Source organism: Pan troglodytes, chromosome 6 (assembly GCF_028858775.2).
Source record: "Pan troglodytes isolate AG18354 chromosome 6, NHGRI_mPanTro3-v2.0_pri, whole genome shotgun sequence".
NCBI lineage: Eukaryota > Metazoa > Chordata > Mammalia > Primates > Hominidae > Pan > Pan troglodytes.
Window position 1 is genome coordinate 56,477,143 of NC_072404.2, and position 23,264 is coordinate 56,500,406.

The 23,264-nt window shown below is 48.7% G+C and overlaps 1 protein-coding gene across 35 annotated transcripts in view; it reads right to left on the reverse strand.

Moving 5' to 3' along the window:
- Positions 1-23,264, reverse strand: part of GRB10 (growth factor receptor bound protein 10) — a 203,427-nt gene that overhangs the window by 59,153 nt on the left and 121,010 nt on the right. For all 35 annotated transcript variants that reach the window (XM_024357835.3, XM_054687546.2, XM_063815394.1 and 32 more), the window contains one exon: positions 20,310-20,451. In XM_024357835.3, the coding sequence (XP_024213603.1) occupies positions 20,310-20,451 (142 nt within the window). The remainder of the gene's footprint in view (positions 1-20,309; positions 20,452-23,264) is intronic.

Genomic DNA, 23,264 nt, shown 5'->3' on the forward strand with positions numbered 1-23,264 from the left:
GACCAAGAAGGCCAGGGCAGCTAGAACACAGTGACGACCCACACGGGGGAGGGAATGGAGAACGGGACTGTACACCCCACAGGGGAGAGCTTGGATTTAATTCTGGGTGTGATGGGAGAACAGTGGGATTCAAATGACTCTCTAGAAATCATACAAGAGCTGCTGGGCTGTGGATGATATGAGGCAAGGTGAGGTGAGCAGGAGACAGGCTGCTGTGTCGTCCCAGGCTGGGACTGGAGATGGCATGGTGGAGAGGACAGGAAGCACTGGATATGGGACACATTGGAGAGGGAGAGTTGACTGGATTTGTACCTGAGTCCAAAGGGGGAATCAAGGATATGCTCCTCTTCCTTGGCCACAGCAACTGAGCGGACAATGACCCCTTTTAGTTAGGCGAGGAGGCCTTGGTGTGCTTCGACTATATTTTCTTTTGTTAAATTTCACATGGCAACTAGAGACCCAAGTGAAGACGGAGGGTACCTTTCAGTGGTGACTTGTCCTGGTTATAGATCTGGGTCATGAGCAGAGAGATGGCATCTGATGGCATGGGGCCAGATGCAGTCTCTCAGAGAGAAGACCACTAGAGTGGGGGAGGCTGAGGACAGAGGCTTGCGGGCCTCCAAACACCAAGCAGCCTGGCAGAGCAGGAGACAGCGAAGGGATGAAGGAGCAGAGAGATGAAGAGATCACAAGCTGGGGTCGAAAACACTTAGGGAAACAAGTTTCTAGGAATCAAAGCTGTGTCACATGCTGCTGAGATGCCACCCCCAACTGGCCACTGATCTTAACTACAGGCAGGCCACAAGGCCCCTTGATGAGACCCATTTCAGGCACCTAGTAGAACAGAGCGCCAACCAAGGTGGGTGGGGGTGAAACCAGGAGAGGAAAAGTAGAGACAGGGAGTCAAGCAGCTGGTCCTGGGAGGTCTGCAGAAAAGCAGCATAAAAGGAAGCAGCAGCCAGAGAGGAATGTCGCCACAGAAGGGCTTCACTTAGATGAGATGTGTCAAGGCACGTCTGCATGCAGGCAGGAATGATTCTGGAATGAGGATGAAACTGACCATGGAGGAAGGAAAAGAAAATCAATGACTACAGACTCAACGTCCTAGAGAAGATAAAGGGGGCAGCTGCAAATGGAGTGGTGGCCCCGGGAAGATGTAAGGATGTGTTCCCCTGTTTGGGTGGGAAGACAGGCAGGTGAGTGCTGATGGGGAATGGATAAAACAGGTGGTAGACACAGCAGGTGGCTCTCATTGAGAGCAGGTCCTGCCTACTAAGCCCAAGGCTACGACACCAGGTGAGAAGTTAGAAGGGGGAAGAAAAGGAGTAACAAGTTGTCTTTTTCATGAAAGTAGTGAATAAATTGGGAGTAGGAAAATCTCCTGGGAGAAAAAAAAAATCAAGGGATAGAGAGAGGAGATTTACCTTTTTCTTACTGATTTATAAGAGCTCTTTATTTAGGATATTGCAAATGTAAATATTGCAAATATTCTTTTGCAGCTTATCAACAGTTTAACATTTGATTTACAGCATTAATTTTCTTCATGGTCAAATCCAGCAATCTTCCACTATGATTTTACCTATTGCTTTAATAGTTAGGGTTTCATTCCTTAATCTGAGGACCAATTAATTATTCAACTATATATTTTTCTATTCCTCCTACGGTCTGATTTTTTATTAACAGATTAATCAACCTAAAAATATTTCAGTGTATGTGTATTAGTTTGCCATGGCTGCCATAACAAAATGCCATGAACTAGATGACTTAACAGAAACTCAGTGTCTCACAGTTTTGCAGAACAGAAATCCATGATCAAGATGCGAGCAGGTCTGATCCTCCCGAGGTCTGGAGGGAGAACCCACTTCTGGCCTCTCCTGGAGGTTCTGGCGGCTGCTGGCATCTTTGTCATTCCTTGGCTTATAGAAGCATCACTGCAATCTCCACCTTTATCTTTATGTGGCATTCTCGTCCCGTGTCTATTTGTGTCCAAATTTCCCCTTAGAAAAGGATACCAGTCATATTGGGTAAGGAGCCCAGCCTACTCCAGTACGACCTCATCTTGATGAATCACATCTGCAACATTATTTCCACATAAAGCTACATTCTGAGGAACTGGGGCTAGGACTTCAACTTATGTATTCTGAGGGGGACATAATTCAATCCATAACAGTGTGCAATAAGGCCCTAATTCAGCTGCTCATCCAAATAGTTTATAGTTGTCGAAGCACATTAAATTAAACAATGATGCCACTTTTACAAGATTCTAACCTTGTATGTATTTGACTCTCTTGAGTACATGCTTCAGTGCACAGAACTTTCACTCTCCATTCTTCAACTCAAACCATGTGGTTTTCATGACAGTAGCTTTATAACATCAAAGCCACTCTTTTGAAGAAGGTAATCTGTCAGCATTGAAAGACCAAATCCAAATAGTCTCTTCTGTGTTTCCATCCAACCCAACCTCTTGGCAGGGCTGGACCCTGCTGACGACCCTCACTGGACGCAGCCACACAGGTCCCACTCAGTCTGTTCTAACCTCTTCATCTCAGGCTTCCATGTACTGTCCCCACTTGGAAGGGCCCTGATCTATTCTGGAAATTGTAGGTAGAATTTTGGATTTCAAATTTTCAAAAACCTAGATGTAAATAATGTGTATTTCTAGTTCCAAATCAGGGTTCTGACTGATTCAGTGGCTGAGACAATATAAAACTAAATTAAAACAAGAACTCCATCTATAAAAGTAAGTGGAATACCATCTATAATAAAAGAATATGACAGCACACACTGCTAGTATTGCAGACACCCGTTAAGTACCTGAGACCTGGTGGGCTGGGCAGCAAGTTTCTAGGTTCCCATCAGGGCCACGGTTATGGCAGGGGCAAATCTGGTTCTCTTTAGTCTCTATGGCATAAAAATTGTTCACCTACAGAACAACTTCGGTTTCTATAGAAGCAACCTGTCCTTTATTAGGGGAACTCCAAATTACACCAAAGAGGGTGGATACAGAATAAGAGAACGCCTTCCAGGGACTTGGGCCACTGAACTGACTGCTAATAAAAGAACAAACAATGCCTTTGAGGGAGATGGCCATACAGCGTCACCAGAGACAGAGACAAGCCACATGCACCAGGTATGTGTCCAGAGACCAGGTCATTCTAGAGTGGGAGGAGAGGGATTCTGAGACTTCCGCTGCTTGCTAACAACCAAGCCCTCTGATCAAATACCTGAAAATCTTAATAGCATGAGATTGGTCAAAGCAGACACCACGCAGACTTCGCTGAGACGGCAGGTTTTTCTATCAAAATGTTTCTTTTTACCCATCCCCTTCGTTTTCTTTGCCTCATCCTTTGGCTTATTGCACACCAGGTTTAGTTTGACTCAGAATTATCAGCATGGAGATAATTCACTCTTGATCCTCCAATGGCCCAGTCTTCTTTGGATTCCTGCCCTCAACAACACAATTCACTGTGGTCAGAATTCACATTCCCAAAGCTGTTCCTAGTTATGCTCTTGGTACCTACTAGAATCTTACTGGAATACAATGAAGAATTTTTGTCCCCTCTCATGTAACTGGTTACAAAGGAAGTGAGCAACTGCTGAGTGCAATATACCAGGGCCCACTTCACACTCCCCCCTGCTGGCCTCTGTGCCCTTCTTCAGCTGGCCCCAGTACGATGAGGAGCAAGGCATCTTCTTGGGCATGGGCAGCAGGCAGGCACCGTCTTCCTAGGCACTGTCAGCCCTAGGCCGTGGGCCCCAGTGCATGCTCCGAGGGAGGACTGTGTGGTGGGGCAGCAGGAGGTAGCCACAGCAGGAATAGTCTGTGCTGTGCTGCAGCACCGCCCATGAAGCCGGGAACAGCCACAGCATACATAAGGGCTTGCACAAGAGGAGTACAACTAATCTCCCACAGCCTCCAGACGCTATTGCACTAAAAGCTGTTTGTCTCGGCCAGCCCCACCCGCTGCAACTGGGACAGCCAAGAGAGTGGGGGACTTAGGAAGAGATTTCAGGTCTGACATTTTCATCTCATAGGAAACAGCACACAACAAGTGCAGGTGTGTGTACACACGTGCAGCTTAGGCTCTGCATAACTGCCCTGCATGTATTCCAAGCCACAACCCTCCCCAGGCAGGAAGAGCCCTCCCAGCCCTCTGAGTTCTCCCACACTCCTCCCCTTGGAAATTGCCAGAGACCACTTCAGCCGCTGGCCTCCCCGGGCTGGTGAAACGATGCATCGGGAAGAGACTTAAGTTTTCCTTCCACACGCTTCACCACTGTTCACAGGGTCCATGACTAGCCACCCCTGCCATCCCCCAGGTGGCTACATGAAGAAGCTACCCAAGTAAAGATGGTAGATCAAAAAGGGACCTCTAAAGTACAGGCTGGAAGGGGCTCACAATGATAACAAGATCTTCCTCTTGAACTGTAAGTGATTACAGACACTAATATAAATCCAGCTAGAAGTGTAACCATGCGGCTGTCACTGTGCTTGAGACCATGAGGTCTTTATTCCCTTGTGTTCCGTCTTCTTGGGAACCTTTCACAGTATGCTGAGGCTCAAGGGCTGAAGGCTCAGGAATCCCCCGCCCTCGGATGACGTTTATACACAAGGAAGCTGAGCATGGAAGAGACAACCCCCTTTGCACAGTGTGTTCTGCCAACAGAATTATGAGTATTCCATGGCTTTTGGAAAGAAGGAAGGAAGCAGCAGCATGTCCCCAGCTTCTCCTGAAGTGTGGGGGATGCCTAGGGCACCACGGGGTCCCAGGGAGGTGGCTCTGCGAGTGTTTCCCATGGCCAACAGCACCAGCTCAGAGCGTGCCTTGATCCCGAGTTGTGAAAAACCAGAGACAGATCAGTTGATGGCAATAAATATTCTCCTGCCTTCAGGTGGCCGCTGCCAAGCCTCACAGAGTCCCAGGCAAGGGCACCTCTGCAGAGCTTGCCCTGGTCTGGCCTTAACAGACGAGGTTCTGGTCAACAGGGAGAATTACTGTGGGATGACCTGGTCAGTTCTGTTTTCTGTGAGGTTTCTCCTCTAGAAAGAGCTCACTGCAGCATTAGTGCATGTTAAGAGGCACATTTTTGATTCTAAGCAGGGGTTTTTCTTTGTTTAGCATTTTATTTTGAAATAATTTTATTTTGAAATAATTTGCTTAGCATTTTTACAAAAAATGTGCAAAAAGCAATACAAAAACTCTCTGTATATATTCTTCACCTTAGTACTCCAAATATTAACATTTCACCCCATTTGCTTTATCAAATTCCCATTCTCTTTCCCTACCTACCTAGGAGAGTGGGTTGCAGACATCTAGCCCCTTTCCTGCTAGATGGCTTTGTGTATATTTCCTACAAACAAGAACACTCGCATAACTACAGTACAATGATCAAAATCAGGAAATTAACACTGATATACTACCATTAGCTAATTTACAGACCTCATCCAAATTTAGCCAAGTGTCTGACTCCTGTCCTTTTAGAAAAGGAAGAAAAAAACAAAACAAAAACAATGTTGTTCTTGGTTCATGATTCAGTCCAGGACCCAAGCTGCGTTTGACTGCCTTGGCTCTTTAGTTCCTCAGATTTGGGTTTTGTTTTTGGCTTTTGTTTCTGTGGGGGTCTTCTATGACCTCAAAACCCGAGGTCATTCTCTAGAATGTCTCTTGGTTCTGGTTCAGCTGACGTCCCTTTGAGATTAGCTGTAGAGATGCTATTGTCCCCCTGGGTGCCACAGCTCAGGAGCCACACAATGCTGCCCTGACCCTTTTTTGGTGACATCAGTGTGGCTCACCTGGGAAGAGTGTCTGCCAGGTGTTTCCACACACGTAAGTTATTATTTTCCCCTGGCCCTTCATGCTGGCTCCTGTGTCTTTATGCCATGTCCCCTTCATTCTTTAAGCATCTCCCAGGCAGCCCTGGCTCCTTTTATTGGAGAACGGTATCTAGAAATGACCTGAGCGTTAGGTTGAACATATATTTAAAGACAGAGGAAACACAGAACTGCAAGTTGTCTTACAGACCATGAAAACTATGAGAAATCAATAAATCACATCTTACCAATTTTACTTAGATGCACTCAGCTGTCCAACTTCACTCCACTGCCTTAGTCCAGATAACACGTCAGCATCTCCTGCACCTGCATCCCAACTGGCTATCCCACACCTCCTCCAGCCCAGTCCATCCTTCACACTGCAGCAGGCAAAGCAAAGTACAAAGCTGCTTTCCCCTCTCTGCCAGAGACCTCCTTTGCCCTGGAGACCAATCTCTTCCTGAGACACCTAAGGCCCTGGCTTCCTAGGCACTGCCTCCTCTATACTATCTCAGCCACCATCCAGGGTGCCTGTGCCTTCCTCAACTGTCCTCATTCCCTCTTTCTGGAACACTGTATGCCTTCCAAGGCACTTAAGGATTCCTCATCTTCGGCCCCACTGATAGCTCTCCCCACATGATGGAATGTCCTGGCAGCATGTTGGAAACTGTCTGTGATAATGTGCCTCTATGAGGTGATTAGCATTGGTTTCTCTCACTGGGTTATGGGCTCCCAGAGGGCAAGGCTGTGTCTGCCCTGCCAGCCTCAGACCCCAGCACCGAGGCAGTACCTGCATGTAGAAACCACCTAAAATCTATCAGTGAATGGGCACAAGAGAGGAACAGAGGACAGTAAGGGCATTATTTCCTGACTGTGTCCTGGTAGGGGAAGTTGGAACCCTGAGGAGACAGGCGCAGGCTGAGCGCAGAGTGTGAGATGTGCACACATGTGAGGGGTTTAGACAAGCAGACCCAAGGTCCTTGCTTGCCATTGGTCACTCTGATCCTCCGTCCCAGGGCGATCCTGTGGACTTGAGACCATGTCAGGGAGGCAGTGGCAGTGAGCTGTGCTGCACAGCTGAAAAAGACAGGATGTGTAACTACTGGAACAATACATGCTGGAGATCTCTAAGCTCATAAGGTCGGAGACCCGATGTGGTGACTATGCAGTAACCTATGCAAACGCCACGAGACTCTCTTCTTCCTTCATCCCTGTCACTGCAGGGCCACACAGGCCTGACTTGTCATACAATTACTATACACCCAGAAATAGCCACGGAAAAGCCAGAGGGCTTGCTAAGGTGTCTGCAGTATTCTGAAGACACAAATCCTGGAGTCCCTGCAAACAGCTGCTGACCACCTGGGACACAGAGTTCCACCCCTGCTGGGGAAGGCAGGCTTCCAAAGCCACCGTGTGCTACCATGCGGTGCCTCTGAGCCACTCTCTCATTAGGGAGAATGCAGAGGTGGAGAAAGGCTCCAGGAATGGGGTCAGGGCTCGGAAGTCCTGAAACTCACTCTATCCCGGATGTGGTAATCAGCATAAGCAGGTCTTTGCAGACAGATATAGCAACACACATCCTGAGCTATAAAACATCCTCAACCTTTTAGTAGGAATCTGACTTCTAGGGTCTACCCTGGGGAAAGGATTCAAAACGTGGCAACAGCTGCACTGCAGGCACCCAGTGAAGCATCATTTATAGCACAGACACTGGACAACAATGCAAATTATCTGGTCACTGTGAAGTAGGTAAATATGGCACAAATTGGTACTCATCAATGTAGGTATCAGCTATCGTGAGTGTTTTTTAGGAAGACCACACTAAGAAACACAGAAAATACTTATGAGATGTTAAATAACTGAAAACACATCTAAAATTATATCCACCTTTACTAAAACCTGATAAAATGCCGAGGGGCCAGGAACTCAACCAAACTCTGGGCAGATGGAAAGAGCTGACTTTGTTTTTAATACTGTTACAATACTGTTTTTGTGCCAGTTCAATGGTCAGAGTCAAAAGGGCAGTCACACTTAGGCTCCAAGGTTAAATGAAGAAGAAAGCAATGTTGCTTCCCACTTCCTCGAGTGTCTGTGATGTTCCCGCTGCTCCTGGCACAGCAACACTGCCTCTCATTCCCTTCCAGGATTCTGCAGAGAGACCAGGGACTGTGTGAGCAGAAACACTACCCGTGAACAAAAAGAGAGGAATGTGCGCCGGTACATGGTGTTCCCATTTAAATCTTTTCGGGGATTTCCTCATATAAATAAATCTGAAGATGCCAGGGTTCTATAAATAGGGCTAGAAACTACTGCCCTGATTCTAGAGAATCTCTGTTGTAAGATGACAGCGAAGATGCTATTTTAGGGCAAAGTAAAAGATAAACCATGTTAGTCATTAGCATTTGGTTCTCTCAGGGACCAAAAAATAAAAATCACCAGCAGAGGGTATGTATTTGTAAACCTTCCCACACAGGGACTATGTCTGCACTCTCTTTCCTAGAAATGTCCAGACTTGGCACCAACAGCAGAGGGAGGATGTTTACCAAATTCTCTTGTGAATTTTTTGGATTTTCAAAACACTTTCACTTGGTTTCCTCCACTAATTCTTTTTTTTTTTCTTTTTTACATTTTTATTACTCAAACTACTTGTCCTTCAGCCAGTTAAGAGACTGAGGCAAGAGCCTAAGGAAAGAAGAACAGAAAAGACATGGAGGAAAAGAGATGGCCATTGTCCAGGCAGTGGCCTAGATGGCCCATCTCATCTTGGGTCTCAACCAAGACCCAGAGGCCTAACACTTCTCGACTGTAAACTCTAGAACACTTTATCCTAAACTGGGTGGACCTGCCACATGCGCCTATTGCAGGAGAAAAGAAAAGTCCCTCCGTGGCTGGTCACAGGTATAAATAAAGCGCCAATGTCCACGTTCAGTGAGTGTAACAGGCTTCTCCAGTGGGTGAACTGTGGATTCCTACTCAAAACCAAACACAAACCAGCAGGCTGTTTGCTCGCAGTCATTTATGGCAGAAGCTGTCAGGTAGGTAAATTGGGGAAAGTGCATTGTCTAGTGGTTCCCCCTTATCTGATGAAATTTCGAGTCAAAGCAGCAGCAAGAATTAGCAAATCAGTTTGCCAAGGAAAATTATTTCCTGTTGCTAGCAAAATAGGCGGTCTCTGTGAAAGCACTGATGGCCACCGATAACCAATGACTGCACACTGCCCTTGCCTTTGAGTCCACAGGAGCCGCACGTAGATGGCCACAGGTGGGCAAGGCACAGACTTAGATTTTTGGCAAAACTATGGTGATTCTTTCTGTGAAAGATGTATATAATTTAAGTGCTCACATTTCCAATGCTCTTGACAGCTATAGATATCAAGAGGTATTCAATGCTACAATAAAATATCTGTTTTAGGCCCCTCAAATTCAGAGGTTTATATTTTAAAAGATATTTGTACACCAGAGAAACACTAGTAGTTGGGATTTCACATAAGATTCCTGCACTGATTTCCTGTGTCATATTTAGCCAAACAAGTGGTCTGCTCCAGGTCACGACTGCCTCGCTGCAACTGCATCACTTGCTCTGATGCAAACACGGGAACATGCAGGCGCCGTCACGTCGGGCCTTCAGGATTACTCTCAGACTGCAGGGGCTGCGGTCCCTAGAGAGCTGTGAGAGACCTCCGCTTTAGCAAAGCTGCCAGAAAAGTCTAAAAAAGTGAGGATGACATTCACCATTTTAAAAATAATCATGGGCAATTTAGCACCCTTTCCCAAAGCGCGTTCTGTGTAAAGTTTACAGGTGCTGTCTCTAAAGCACTTCTGTGATCACAAATGTTTCAGATGCTCTAGCTTAGCTTGAGTGAATAGGTAGGTTTTCTTTTTCTGTAAGATTTTTCAGATCCTCTAAAATCAAACGGGAAATGTAGAATTGCCAAGAAAACGATAGACGATGCCAAATTTCCCAAACTTACTGAACCTGTATGGCTTTTTCCCCCTCAGGACAACTCAGGTAACTGGCATTCTAGAAAATGAGAGGTAAAAAACGTGGAGAGATCTCAGTCACCTTAGCAACGCCAGAGGAAGACTGAAACCCAGAAAGCTAGACCCTACTCAAACCACGGAGAGCTGAGGGAGCCCAGCCAAGCCCCCCTTTGAAAAAAACATGTCCTGGCCACCCTGCTGTTAAAGCCTTGGCTCAAATGCAATGCTCACAGTCACCGAGGCCCCCCAAACCTGCCAACGCTCAAGGCTGGACGCAGGGCTGCTCCCAGGTCGCTCTGGGTCCTGCACCTATCTCCCATGCTGAGCTAAGCAGCTGTGCAATAGTGTGTGTGCCCACATCTCTTCTCCGGGTAGCCCGAGTCTTGGAAGGCAGACAGTACAGCAAACTCATCTCTGTCTAGAGCCTGTCCAGGACAGCCCCTCACCTAGAGGAGCATATTACAGGACCATAAGGTTAGAACATCCATCCTTCAGTGGTGGCCACGCCGGAGGGCATAAATGATGGTGAGCAATGCAATGGGATCTGCTACATGTGTGGGTTTTGCTTGCACGGTTTCAGGGATTCACGCGTCCCCTCATAAGTAATTGAATGACAAGTTGAGAGTTCACTTAGGCGTACTGAAATGCATTTCTGTCGTCTGGGGCACTGTTGTGGCACACTGAGAAGCCAGCTAGAAGCTCGGGTCCTAAGTCTAAACCCACTTTTTGTGATGTATTTGTCAATGACCTTGGAAGATGACTTTATCCTCCCTGGGCCTCAGGTTCCTTAAGAGCACATGTCTCGTGGTCACTCCTGATGAAGGCAGTGATCACATGGCAAAGGGGTGGGGCACAGTAGCGGTGCCGTGTTCATGCAGTAAAGGGGTGTGGGGGCGCAGTAGTGGTGCCGCGTTCATGCAGTAAAGGGGCATGGGGGCACAGCTGCGGTGCCGTGTTCACGTGGGATATAGGGGGTGCAGCCATCATGCCGCGTCCACAGGGGAAGTGGCGGGGAGGCGCAACTGCAGTGCCGCATTCAAATGGGAAGTGGGGGTGCAGCCATCATGCCACATCCACAGAAGTGGGGGGTGCAGCCGTGGTGCTGCATTCATGCAGGAAGGGAGGTAGGGCACAGCCATGGAGCCATGTCCATGCAGGAAGTGGGGTGGGGTGGACGTCCTGCCACGTTCACACAGCAAGAGGGGAAGCAGCCGTGGTGCAGATTTGACTGTCCTGAGCTCCAAGACACAGAGACATCAGCAGGGCCCCGCCTCCTCAGACAGAGCAGGAAATGGAAGTTTCCAGAGATGCTGCCACACATCAGCGCTGGAGCTGGGTTCTGCCCCAGCACCTTCCAAGTGCCGTGGGCAGGAGCTCCCCCTCCACACCGCGGCCTCTCGGTGCAGAGGGGAAATGGTTACAGGCAAGTGGCTTCCGTTGGGAGACAGGAGCCACGCAGTAGCAGAAGGAAAGGAGTTAGAGATGCAGGTGTGAGGGGGGCCGAGGACAGAGGATTTTAACTTGAAAATGGCGGGATGAGTTGAAGTGCACCTCATGCTGACTCTTGCGTGCATGAAGCCACAAGGGACCATCCTGTGATGGCGCAGCATCTTATCCATCCCGCCAGGGCCAAGGCCCTGGGGGCTGCAGACCCAACTCACTGCAGTCAGCACCCCTCAGGGTCCCCAGCACTCAGGGTAAACTGCAGTTAGGCTCAGGCCCCAATGTCTTCTGATCTCCAAAGGCACCAGAGAAGGTGACATGGGCAGACTGTGGAGGCGCTAAGAGTAACAGGGCTTGCCAGTGGGTGGAAGGGGCTAAAGGATGGAGGAAGTCCATCCTCAGCAAGGCCCACCAGCAAACTGCTCGGGACAGGCCCAGTTGCAGACACACATTTGCAAGAGAGAGCATTCTCTCCGTGCAATACATTCTGTGAAACAACCTGCACTGGGAGGCCAGGACTAGTTTTTCTCAGCAAAGATGGTCTAACATATTGCATGCAGTTAAAGCCTCAGGAGACCTAATTTTGATCATTAGTAAATAATTGTATGCACAAACCCTTATCCAAAGTGATTACTGTGGTTCCAGAAAATTAATTTTTAAAATTAAGCAGAGGGAGAAGAGCTGATTGGAGCTAAGACAAGATTTATGTCCTATTACTAACAGGGTTAAACTATGTGACTAATTGTGTTTGAATAACAAATGGAAAAATGTGCTCTAAAAACTCATTATGTAGCTGCACGAGAACCTTTACTGGCTGAAGGAAAGTGTGGCCTGTCAAAGCCACCCCAAAGTGTCCACTGAGCTTGTCTTAAGTTCATAAATAAACAAGTTCCTAATAGCATTACTGTACTTTTTCTTCACCGGCACTCCTCTCTAGGGTGCCCCTGGGGACACCCCACCCTCTTGTCTCAGCACCTCTGTACATTTACTGTAGGAGTCAGTTCTCTGCCTGCTCTTGGTTTCTGCTTCTTCAACATGTGAATCTGTTCTTGGCATCACACACCACAACCAACTCACTGGGACCTGTGGGGTCAGTGCGCCCCACATGTTGCCTCAGTTGCCCTTGCCACCACTTCACATTTCTGCATACCTGGCTTACCCACCCGTATATGGAACAGCTGCTTCTGGGTGACAAGCCCAACTCTGGTCTCACCAGCTGCCGTTGTGGAGAGAGGACAAGTGCCGTGACACAGGACGAGGCTGTGGTGGCTGCTGTCTCCGGCCCTAGACTTCCTGTTCTGCAAAAGCAACTCTCCTTACAATAGAGACCAGACGGATTTGGTTTTGTTTCTTGCAGCCAAAGGCATCCTGAAAGCAGGTGAAGCACAGTGTCCCACGCTTGCCAGGAGAAGGACTCCCCACATCTCAGCAGCTGGTGTTACTACTGTCATTACCTGCAATGTTGTGGAGTTGGAGTCTGGCCCCATGCCCAGGTGCCTTGTCCTTCTCAGTTGAAGACCAAGCCCCTGGCAGTCCCAGGCTGGTGCATGGCAGGAGGGGCAGCTTCCTGGCAGTGAAGGTGCTGTCCTTAAAAGCCCCTGGGCCTCCTTCTCAGAGAGGTCTTCCTCTCCGATGGTCATGACCCAGGATGTGCGAGGCACGATCAGGAAACCGAGGCTCCCTGATAAGTGGAATGAAAGTCTCCCAATACCTCCAAGAAATGAAGGGTTATTCAGAATTGGATGCTAAGCTCCTCCACTGCCTGCACAAATCCATCTCCTTTCAGCAGCAAATGCCAGTGTGTGCTGCATTTGGGGGGTGATGCTTCAGCCCCAGGCAGGAGGCTGGACAGACTCAGAGTGTCTTCTCCAAACTCAGCAGGGTGCTGACCTCAGAGGTCTGGGAGGGGCAGGAAGAAGACTAAGGCTTTGGGCTCATCTAGATTGAGTACATTTCCTGCCTGTACCTCTAGTTGGCTGTGTGACTCCAGCCAAAGTATTTCACCTTGTGGAGCTTCAGGACCTTGGTTTCACCATATGAAAATAGTCTCTCCCTTGCAGCATGTGGAAGTGCTGTGAAAATTAAATGTGTAGTAACCACCAACAGATGCTAAAAAACAGGAAAATTAAGATTCTACCTGATAGAATCTCTTAGAACCCAAATGTGAGTCTTGGTCTAACATCACCTGATTCATCTGAAGCCTCTTCCTTGCCCATCTGGAATGCAGAGAAGCTATTCCTTATGCTTTCAGGTGATGCTCTTACAGACACCTGAGCTAGACTCTCAAGGGAATCTACTTCAACCTTTACCAATTTTGCAAATTCTCTTCCATAACATAGATTCATTTGTTGATTCATTACATTTTCAGTTATCCCTTGACTTAAAACATTTCTTTCAAAGGCCCACTCGCTGTCCCTGCTCCACGGGTGAGGATGACAGGGAAGAGGGCCCAGGGTGCATCCTCAGGGCTGACATGGAGATACAGCCAGCACAGCCTGGGAAGGGCAAGGCCACTCCTGCTGCAGAGTGAGATGCTGCTGGGACATTCCAGTGACAGGAAGTGGGACCCCAGGCAGCCCCCTCCCTGGGGATGCTGACAGGTGAAGGGACCTTCCCCCACAAGGAGTAGGTGGCACCTCCCTGTACCTCTCTGGCCCTTGTTCCAGCCTCTGGACCCAGAGAGTAGGAGGCATCCCTCCCACGTGTGTGCTGTAGGAAATAGCCACAAGTGCCCCAAATGATCCTTAACCACTTCCCATTTTCTCCTTTGCCTCCTGCCACAGCCTCTCACCATCAAGTCCCTCCACTTGGGATGAGTGCCATGTGACTAGGGTCCTTCTCACAGGGATAATGGCATCCAAGAAAGAACACAACAAAGCCACTAGCTTCTAGAAAACCTATTTCTGTCAGAGCAGAATGGTCAAGCCAGCCACTCAGGAAAGGTCACACTGGACTGCTGACTGGAGCCACGTGTCTAACTAACTGAGCCCTTCTCTCACAAGCAGCAGCGGCTGCAGCTGCCATCCTCTTGGTGATACTTTTGTAGCTGCATGTGCAGACATCATTTTGAAAGCCTATTTAATGTAATCCTTTTTAGATTCGGGCCATCATCCCAGCTTGCTGAGCCCTTAGTGGACGCCAGATCCAGTGCCCATCAGGGAAAGCCCCTGGCATGCCAGGTGCAGGGAGACAATGCAGACACCATAGGAGTCACCTCGCAGGATGCCACAGCCGAAACCAGCAGGCCAGGACCTGCCTGCCAGGGTGTCTGCTTCAGCCCACACAGTGCTTACAGACACTGAAATGTGCAAAATGTGGAGAGTTCAGGTCTTCAGTGGCAATTCTGATTTCTCTCAAAGCATCCAATTTTCTGGTGACACTGGTCCCATGCTCCTGCTGGCCATGCTCGGCTGATGGGCGGTGGCTGTGGACACAGGGCCCCTCTTCCCTAGCGTGGACACCGACGCTCAGTCTTGCCTCGAGGAGCTACTTCCGCCCTGACTTCTGATGTCGCTGAGCTGAGACCCTCCTCACACAGCAAACAGCCAGGATCAGAATGCAGGAACCGAGAAGGCCTTTGGGACAGCCCCCCTACAGGGTATCGTACCCACCAGCCTGAACAGTCAAATGTACCTATACACATGGCTCCCCTCAGCCTCTCAGAGCCTTCTGAACTTCACCCAGCACCTGCAGGAGGAAAATGGCACCCCACTCACCTTTCTCTCCTCTCCCAGGACCTTAAAGAAGTACAGCAGAGGGAGACAGTCACCAGGCCGTGGCGGGGGGCCAGCCCACCTGCCAGGGTCCTCTGCAGTGTGTCTATGGGAGCAGGGGGGACAGCTCTGGTATTTACCCAGGATTGTCTGGCACCTGGCCCAAGTCCCAGGTCTCGGAGCATATCCTTCTGTGGTGCCCCTCCCTCCCGACACCCGAGGCCAGCTCCAGGCACACTGCATGGCACTTCCTCAACTCAGAAGGCCCCGGAGGGTCTGACGCAAAGGAGGACCACTGCAGCCAGTGTCCGCCAGGGCACCAAGATCAAAGGGAGCCTCACCACAGAGACCCAGTGGCACCAACTAGACCGTGAGCCCAGCCTCTCCGGCCGGAGCATGGTGCTTGGCCTCAGGGCTCACAAGTCTTTGCTATATCAATCACCCTTACCACAACAGCCTGTCTTTTCAAATGAGTCACAAAGCAGTTAAAAATACCCTGTTGATTTTTACCACAAATATCCAGTTTCCTGAACAATGACTAATTTAATTTCACCACCTTTTAGAGGAAAGAAATTAAACACTCAGAAAGAAATTCTTATGTATTTGTATTTTTGGTAAGTCAATGACGAGGTATTATTAAACTTAAATAAATCAAATCACTGAATAAAATTAAATGCCATTTAATAAATGATGGAATCATCTCCACAGAAGCTATACCTTCCAATGAAAGTCACTCACTGCTGACAAGGAGGACTGCTGTCACCTCTAACAGACACTATGTAAAACCATACATCACGGTTCCTCTATGCACTCTCCCAGAGCAAAGGGGGATGTCTGCTCTAACATCAGTTTTTGCCTTCCGTGAGGGAGTAGGTCTGTGTGCTCTCTCACTTTAATGGTGAAGCCATAGAGTACAACCTCAGGTAAACGCAAGACCAATAGACTCTGGCTTAAATATTAACAAGCCAAAACATTGCTGTTTTAAAATTCATCATCAACAACAAAATAAAACAGAAAGCCCAAGAAGTCTAGAAAGACAACTCCAAAACATCTCACACTATTTATGAGCACCCAAACACCAGTGAGGGCCCATGAGCCAGTGGCAGAGGTGCGTGGAAGTGCCTGGGTTTACTGGCTCCAGATTTCCATGCTTCCATCAAGGGTCTGACCGGCCCAGGTTTGGAACCCATAGCACGTTGGACAAACTGCTCTCAGGGCTCCCCCTGGCCAAATGCTGAGCAGCTGCAGGGCAGGTGCCACCCCACGTGGGGGTAGCAACGAGCCTGGGTGGGACCAGGGAGGTGAGACCGACCCTGCACTGCTTCTGTAGAAGCACCTGGGCAGGACCCCAGACCCAGAAGAGGAAGCAGAGCCTGGGCAGGGTGAGGAAGTTGAATCCAGGGCAGGTGAAGGACAGCCAGGCAGGAAGGAATGAGTGGGCTGTCAGACGGTGACATCCCAGCACGTGGATCTCCGATCAGAAGTAGCCCCCTTTGCGCCGGTGTAAGTCTCCCCTACAGCTGGAGGATCACAGGTCTGAAACTCAGCTATTCCCGCCAACCCAGATGACTCAAGCAAGCCCCATGGGTACCCTTAGCAAACTCAGCACAGCACTCAGGAAGAACCTGGCCAATGCAGGGTCACGAAGCCAGGGTGCAGTCATCGTGGAAGAACTTGGTAAGCCTGCCTGGGGCTGCTGCATGCTCTGGGATCCCCAGGGAGAGGACGCAAGGCAGCTGGGGAAGACCTCCCTGTCCTTCTAGATAGAATAATGGCTGCTTTCTTTTGGCACATGCCTGCCACGTCTTAGACTACCAACTACTCCATCCTGCTTCCTCAGATAGCTCTTCACTCTGTCACCATCGTGCTAAGCTCACGAGAGCAGGGCCCACTTTGCGGTCAACCTCTTGGTCTCAGGGTCTGGCAAAACACCCAGCCCGTTGTAGGGGCTCAAGGTGAGCGAAGGCAGAGAGCTCAGAGGGAGGCAGCATTGGAGGAATCTCGTGCTGTTGAATAGGAGGCTGAGGGCTCTTCTCTACCCATGACTACTCCCATGCAGAATTTTCCCTCCCCTCCTTCCTTTCATCAAGTCCCATTGGCCCGCAGCCTTTACAGGGCACTGAGCTTGTGTCTTACATGTCTAGAAAGGAGACACACCAGAGCTGCAGGTGGAACTCAGACCCGTGAGGGCCCACAAATGCTGCAGTGAGACCACTGCCACTCTCCCACCCTGTCCCAGCACGCGGGCCAGGGGACTCAGCATGCTGTAAGGAGCGCCAGGTCCACATCATGGTAGTTGCTTGCTCTCAGACCTGGGGTCTCTGGACACCAGCATCTGATCTCTTATCACATTACGGAGCTACCAAGGAGTCACTTAAAAAGGAGAGAGGCAGGGCCAGGCGCAGTGGCTCACATCTGTAATCCCAGCACTTTGGGAGGCCGAGGTGGGCGGATCACAAGGACAGGAGATCGAGACCATCCTGGCTAACACGGTGAAACCCCGTCTCTACTAAAAATACAAAAAATTAGCCGGGCGTGGTGGCGGGCGCCTGTAGTCCCAGCTACTCGGGAGGCTGAGGCAGGAGATTGGCGTGAACCCAGGAGGCAGAGCTTGCAGTGAGCCGAGATCGCGCCACTGCACTCCAGCAGCCTGGGCGACAGAGCGAGACTCTGTCTCAAAAAAAAAAAAAAAAAAAAAAAAGGAGAGAGGCAGAAGAAAGGTACTAATGCCTGTGTGGGAATTTCAGAAGGCTTTGCCTACAAAGCTTGGGCAAGAATGATTTTTCCTTTCTCATGGAAGTTTAAATATCTCTACTTTTTCCTCCCGTTGCCTTCTTCATTAATCTGCTATTTAATAGTGAACATAATGACATGAATGAGGAAGTTTCCAATCACCTCACTATCCCATTACCTTCCATAGATTTCGTTATGCTTTCTTCTTTTCCTATGTTAACTGAGTTCTTCCCCGTGAGCAAAGCCACTTTATGTATCGGGTCCACTTTGTCAATTTTTCTACTACTTCAGAATCCTTGACTAGACCTTGGTCTCAGCATTACTTCCTCTGACTTGAATGAAGGGAAGAAGAACATCAGATTTCTCTTTTCCTCAAGCAAGGGGCAAGGAATGGAGCCAAAGCTCTTTGCCCAGCACCATCCCCCACCGTGATCCTAGATCCAAAGCCCTGGGAAGTGGCTGGAGGTTGTCCAGCACTTGCTACTGACTGCACTGAGAAAACACACTTTTCATGAGATCAGAAGTCAACACCAAGTACAGATAAAGAAATGTCCCTTCAAGCAAGTCAGGAAAAAAAAAAAAAGAACAAAGAACAAGGACTTTCTACAAGTAGTTCTAGTTCTGAGTGAGAAACATCCTTCCTGGTCGTTTCTGTGGGCTTGAGGACACGAGTGACACAGACACCAATGCCACGTTCTCATGGGGAACAAGCTCTGATCCCAAGAAAAACACCAGCAGGCAAAATTCCCCGGTTTCCTTGTTCTGCTTACAAATTTGGACAATCCCTGGGGGTGGAGGCCAATTTTCTTGCCAAAGGCTGAGAGAGCCAGATAATATTTTCATGGTCTTATTTTAGAATGGGTAGCTCTGTAAACAACCTCAGTGACAAAACCCACAGACAGCTTGTCTGGATCCTTATTTGAAGCAGAAGGTCACCAGCGAGGTAGACATCCCAGATGCACTTTAGACATGTGACAAAGTGCACAAGCCCAGCCAGTGCTGGCTCCCAGATGAGGGACACTTACCTCACCTTCTAAGTTTTGATAGTGCCATAATGCAGCCTGCTCCGGGGGCCTGAGGTCAGAACGGGACCCACACTTGGGAGCCAGCGGGTATTGGAAAAAAGGTCTCTCTCTCAAGAGGACAGACCTTGCATGGCACAGGACAGGCAGATTTGCAGAGAAAGGGATGGCTGGCCTGTCTTGCTTGAGAACAGCAAAGGTAGGGAAGTGAGAGCAAGTAGGGAGAAGAGATGATTCAAGTAGAAGGGCAAAATGACTTCTAAACAATATGCATTTAGCAGAAGGAAAGTCAAAGTCCCGGGAAGCCAATCAGCACAGTGGCTGCAATCACAGGCTCCGATTCTGAGGCTGGGTCACACTCAGCCGCACCATCAGGTCTCAGCCACACTCAGCTCAGCTGCTTACAGGGGCCTCCCTTCCCTCAACTGTGGAACAGAGGGAACATGTGTACTTAATTCATACGGGATGGCATGAGGAGTAAATGAACATATAAATAAACAAAAAATAAACATATCCACCACTTACGACAAGGCCTGGCACACAGAAATCCCTCACTCCATAAACATCAGATGGCGCAGTTGTTCTAATGATCACCTCCACCCCTAGGGGTCTTCCTCCAGAGGCTGCAGCCCATCCTGGCTCACAGCCCTGCCAACCGGTGGGGAGGAACTTTCAACCCCTTTCTCTGCCAGTTTCTCTGCTAAGCTGACTTGTTGGCTGTTTGACCTTGGACACATTACTGAAATGCTCTGTGCCTCAGTTTCCTCATATGGGGACAATGGTTGTGTCCTATCTACTTCATGGATCTACTTTAAGTAGAAACTACAAGTTCAAAAAGGAGGTTATTGCCCTGTGGGTCCAATGGAAACTCTTCTGCTTTCGGCAGATCATATTCAAAGTCAGGACTACAAGACAGAAACTCTTCAACTCCTGTGTACTGACATCCAGGTGCCCGGGTGAGCCCAGCATTTTCACACCTATTATTGAGCCAGTGGTGAAACTTTTTCAAAGAACTAAGATTCATCTTTAAACATCAAATCATTGTTATTATTTGCCATTTTTTATGAGACTTTTTCTAAAATATAAAGATAAAGAGTTTTGATCAATAATGAAAAGAGGTTTAATTGGCTATGGTTCTGCAGCCTGTACAAGAATCATGGTGCGGGCATGTGCTCGGCTTCTGATGAGGACTTAGGAGCTTACAATCATGCCAGAAGGCAAAGCAGGAACTGGCGTCTCACACAGCAGGAGTGGGAGCAAGGGGAGGAGATGACATGCACTTTTAAACAACCAGATCTCGTGAGAACTCACTATTGTGAGGACAGCACCAAGCCATGAGGAATCTACCCCTAAGATCCAATCACCTCCCACCAGGCCCTGCCTCCAAAACTGGGGATTACAATTCCACGTGGGATTTGGAGGGGACAACATCCAAACTGTATCGACCTCATAGGACAACAAGTACTGTGACAACAAGAAAAGAACTGAGAGAGAAGATCCCAGGACTTCCCGCCCTTCTTCCCAAAGTAATAATCTGGCACATCTGTGCAGATCCCAATAATCTGGCATATCCCTCAGCCTGGGCTCCAGCCAGGGGCACACTCACCTGCTTTGCGGCGGCCTGGCTCGGAGGTAAAGAACCCGGCGTGAGCACAGGGGGGCTCCCAGGGCCACAGAGTTCAGGAAAAGGATTGGGGATGGCCGGCAGAGATGAGGTTCTAAACTGCTGGTCTTCCTCCTGAAGGCGCCTGGAAGGCAGGGATAAGTGCCTGTTAAAAGCTGCCATTCCCCACATGACCCAGCCTTACCACTGTGGTGATACACCCAGAAAGCAGGACACAGGGCTTCTAGGAGTCACTGGCATGCCCACGTTCACAGTGGCATCCTTCACAAAAGCCAAAAAGTAGAGGCATCCCAAGGGTCTGCAGATGGATGAATGGATGAACAATATGTGGCATATCCATACCATGGAACACTACTCAGCCATGAAAAAGGAAGCACATTCTGACACAGGCTACAACACGGATGAACCCTGAAGACATTATGCAGAGTCAAACACGCCAGTCACAAAACCAGAGACACTGTGTGATTTCACCCAGTGAGGTAGGTAGTGTATTCAAACCCATAGAAAATAGAAGCGTGGCTGCCAGGGACTAAGGGGAGGGCAATGGGGAATTGCTGTTTATTGGGGACAGAGTTTCAGTTTCATAAGATGAGAAAGTTCTGGAGATTGTACAACCATTGTGAGTGTGCATTAATACTACTGAACTGTACCCTGAAAAAAACAGTTAATATGGTAAATTTTATGTTACATGTATTTTACTAAAACAAAAACTTTAAAAAAATTACAAGTTGTCATTCTCAGACCCAAAGGGTATTGGGTATCAATTCTCTTCCTCATTAGGCATCGGGGGCCGGGGGCGGGGTGCCGAAGTTTTGTTGTCCTGGGTGCGTGCTCATCTCAGGCAGCATTCAGTACCTGACATGGCATCAGCTCCAAATACCTTATCCGTTTGATCAGTGAATACCTGATGTGTGAAAGTTTTCTGAATATGAGCATTTTCATGAGAACCAAGTGTTTTTCAATGTCCTTGAAATGAGCATTAATCTAATCAAATGAAAATACGAGAAAAGGCTGTGTGTTCTCATCTGAATTATGCAATGGATGCTTATTTATATAAAAAGGTTGTTGACACTGAATTAACTGGAAATTATAGCTTCATGTATCTGTCCTCGCAAAGCCTGTGTCCACATTAGAAACACACCTTAGAAACACACGCTGAATCCACACACCACTTCTACTTTCCTGGCACATCTCCAGGGGCATCTGTTCCCTCCTCCGAAAAATGCACAACCCACTTGTCACACAACTATGCAACACACACACAGTATGATGAATCAGAAGCAACTGTGAACAGCAGAGAAATCAAGTTCAAAGTCAAAGCGAATGTCAAGTGTCTGGCACCTCCCCTCTGTAAAGTAACTTCTGGCCCACACCTCCAGGGCACTCCTGGACACACAGCCTCCTCCACCCTTCCTGAGGCCACGCGGCCCTGTCCGCAGCCTCCTACCTTCAAGGAGAGGGGAGCAAACCTCACATTATCTTCACTCGACATTTCCAATCCCTCCCCATGTTTAAACATACCTCAGAAACCCCCATCATAGGCTGTGTCTTCAAGTAATTTTTTTGACAATTTTTACGATTTCACAAAATCAACAATCCGTTAGCTTTCCCAGGAGATTTGCCACTACAGAAACACATTTTGTGACTGTATTACTTTTTCTCTTTTACCAACTTTCCCTATTTTTTAAAGGAAGATCCAGCTAACTATCCCACGTAGACCAGCAAATGATGCATGGATTTAAAATTACGAGAACTCACATGGCATGAAGGGAATCAGTGCTGTGAAATACAGGAAAGCCGTTCCTATAATGGTTTGACGACATGCCAGAAAGTTTATTTTTACTGTGAACAAATCCCACTCTTCCCATAACAGCTTCAGCCTTGGCAAGGCGTCCAACTGAAACGTCTGGCCATTGTCATACAGGAGGAGATGGATAAAACGGGTGGCCAGTGCCACTTTCCCATCCATGGCTTCTAGCCAGTGACTTCACCCCAAAAAGATAATCTGACATTTTAGTGTCCACAAAAGCTTCTCTATTTATTGGGTTGTTTTGAGCATTTTAAAAAGTCCTGTGTTGACTTTAAAGCGGCTCAGAGACATCGCCTAAGGCAAGACTAAGGGATATCACACAAAGACAAAAAATCCCCACGAAAGAGGCTCACAATAGAAGGGACAGTGACTATGGAGAGGGGTGCTGAGATTTAGGGATGTCAGGGATGGTGGCAGGAACTGCAGAGCTGAGGGGCGAGGTCCTTCTTCTCTGTGCCTTGGCTCACTTGTGTTTGTCTAGAACACATGCGTGGCCCTTGCACTCTCAAAAGCCTGGGTTCCTTCTCTGTACAGAATCGGCTCACCCATCGGCTTTCCTATGTGCAAAGCCTTCTTGCCCTTCCCAAGCGTCTCCTCTGCCCATACCCTGCCTGCTCCCCAGCTCCCTTCGGGTTGCATGGCAGCCCCCGGTAAGTTCCTCTGCAGCGTGGACCATGCTCCGTGACCTCTGGTACCCAGCAGCCTGCTCCATGGCCACTTCCCACCTGATGTGGTGAGCCCAGTTACCGCCCCGCTGTGCCACAGTTTCCTCAGCTGGGAAGCGAGGGTAACCCATACTGCCTCCCTCCGAGGGCACTGATAACAAGGAGGAGCTCATCAGCATCTGCACACAGTAAGCACTCAGCAAATGGCCTCACTTCACAAAATAATCTTTGGTGATTCTAGATTGATCTCCACATTTTTTTTTAATCCACCTGAAAGTAAGAAACAAAACTACTTATCTGAGAGGACACCAGAGAGAAGACACTGGGCCCAAGGAACAGCGCCTGTGACCCTGTAGGGAGAGGGCTTTGCTGTCCCACAGAGCAAGCCTGCCCCTCCATCCCAGGGACTTAGCGCAGGTAGTCCCGGGGCACATATGGGCGAGTTCAGCCAGAACTCGAGGT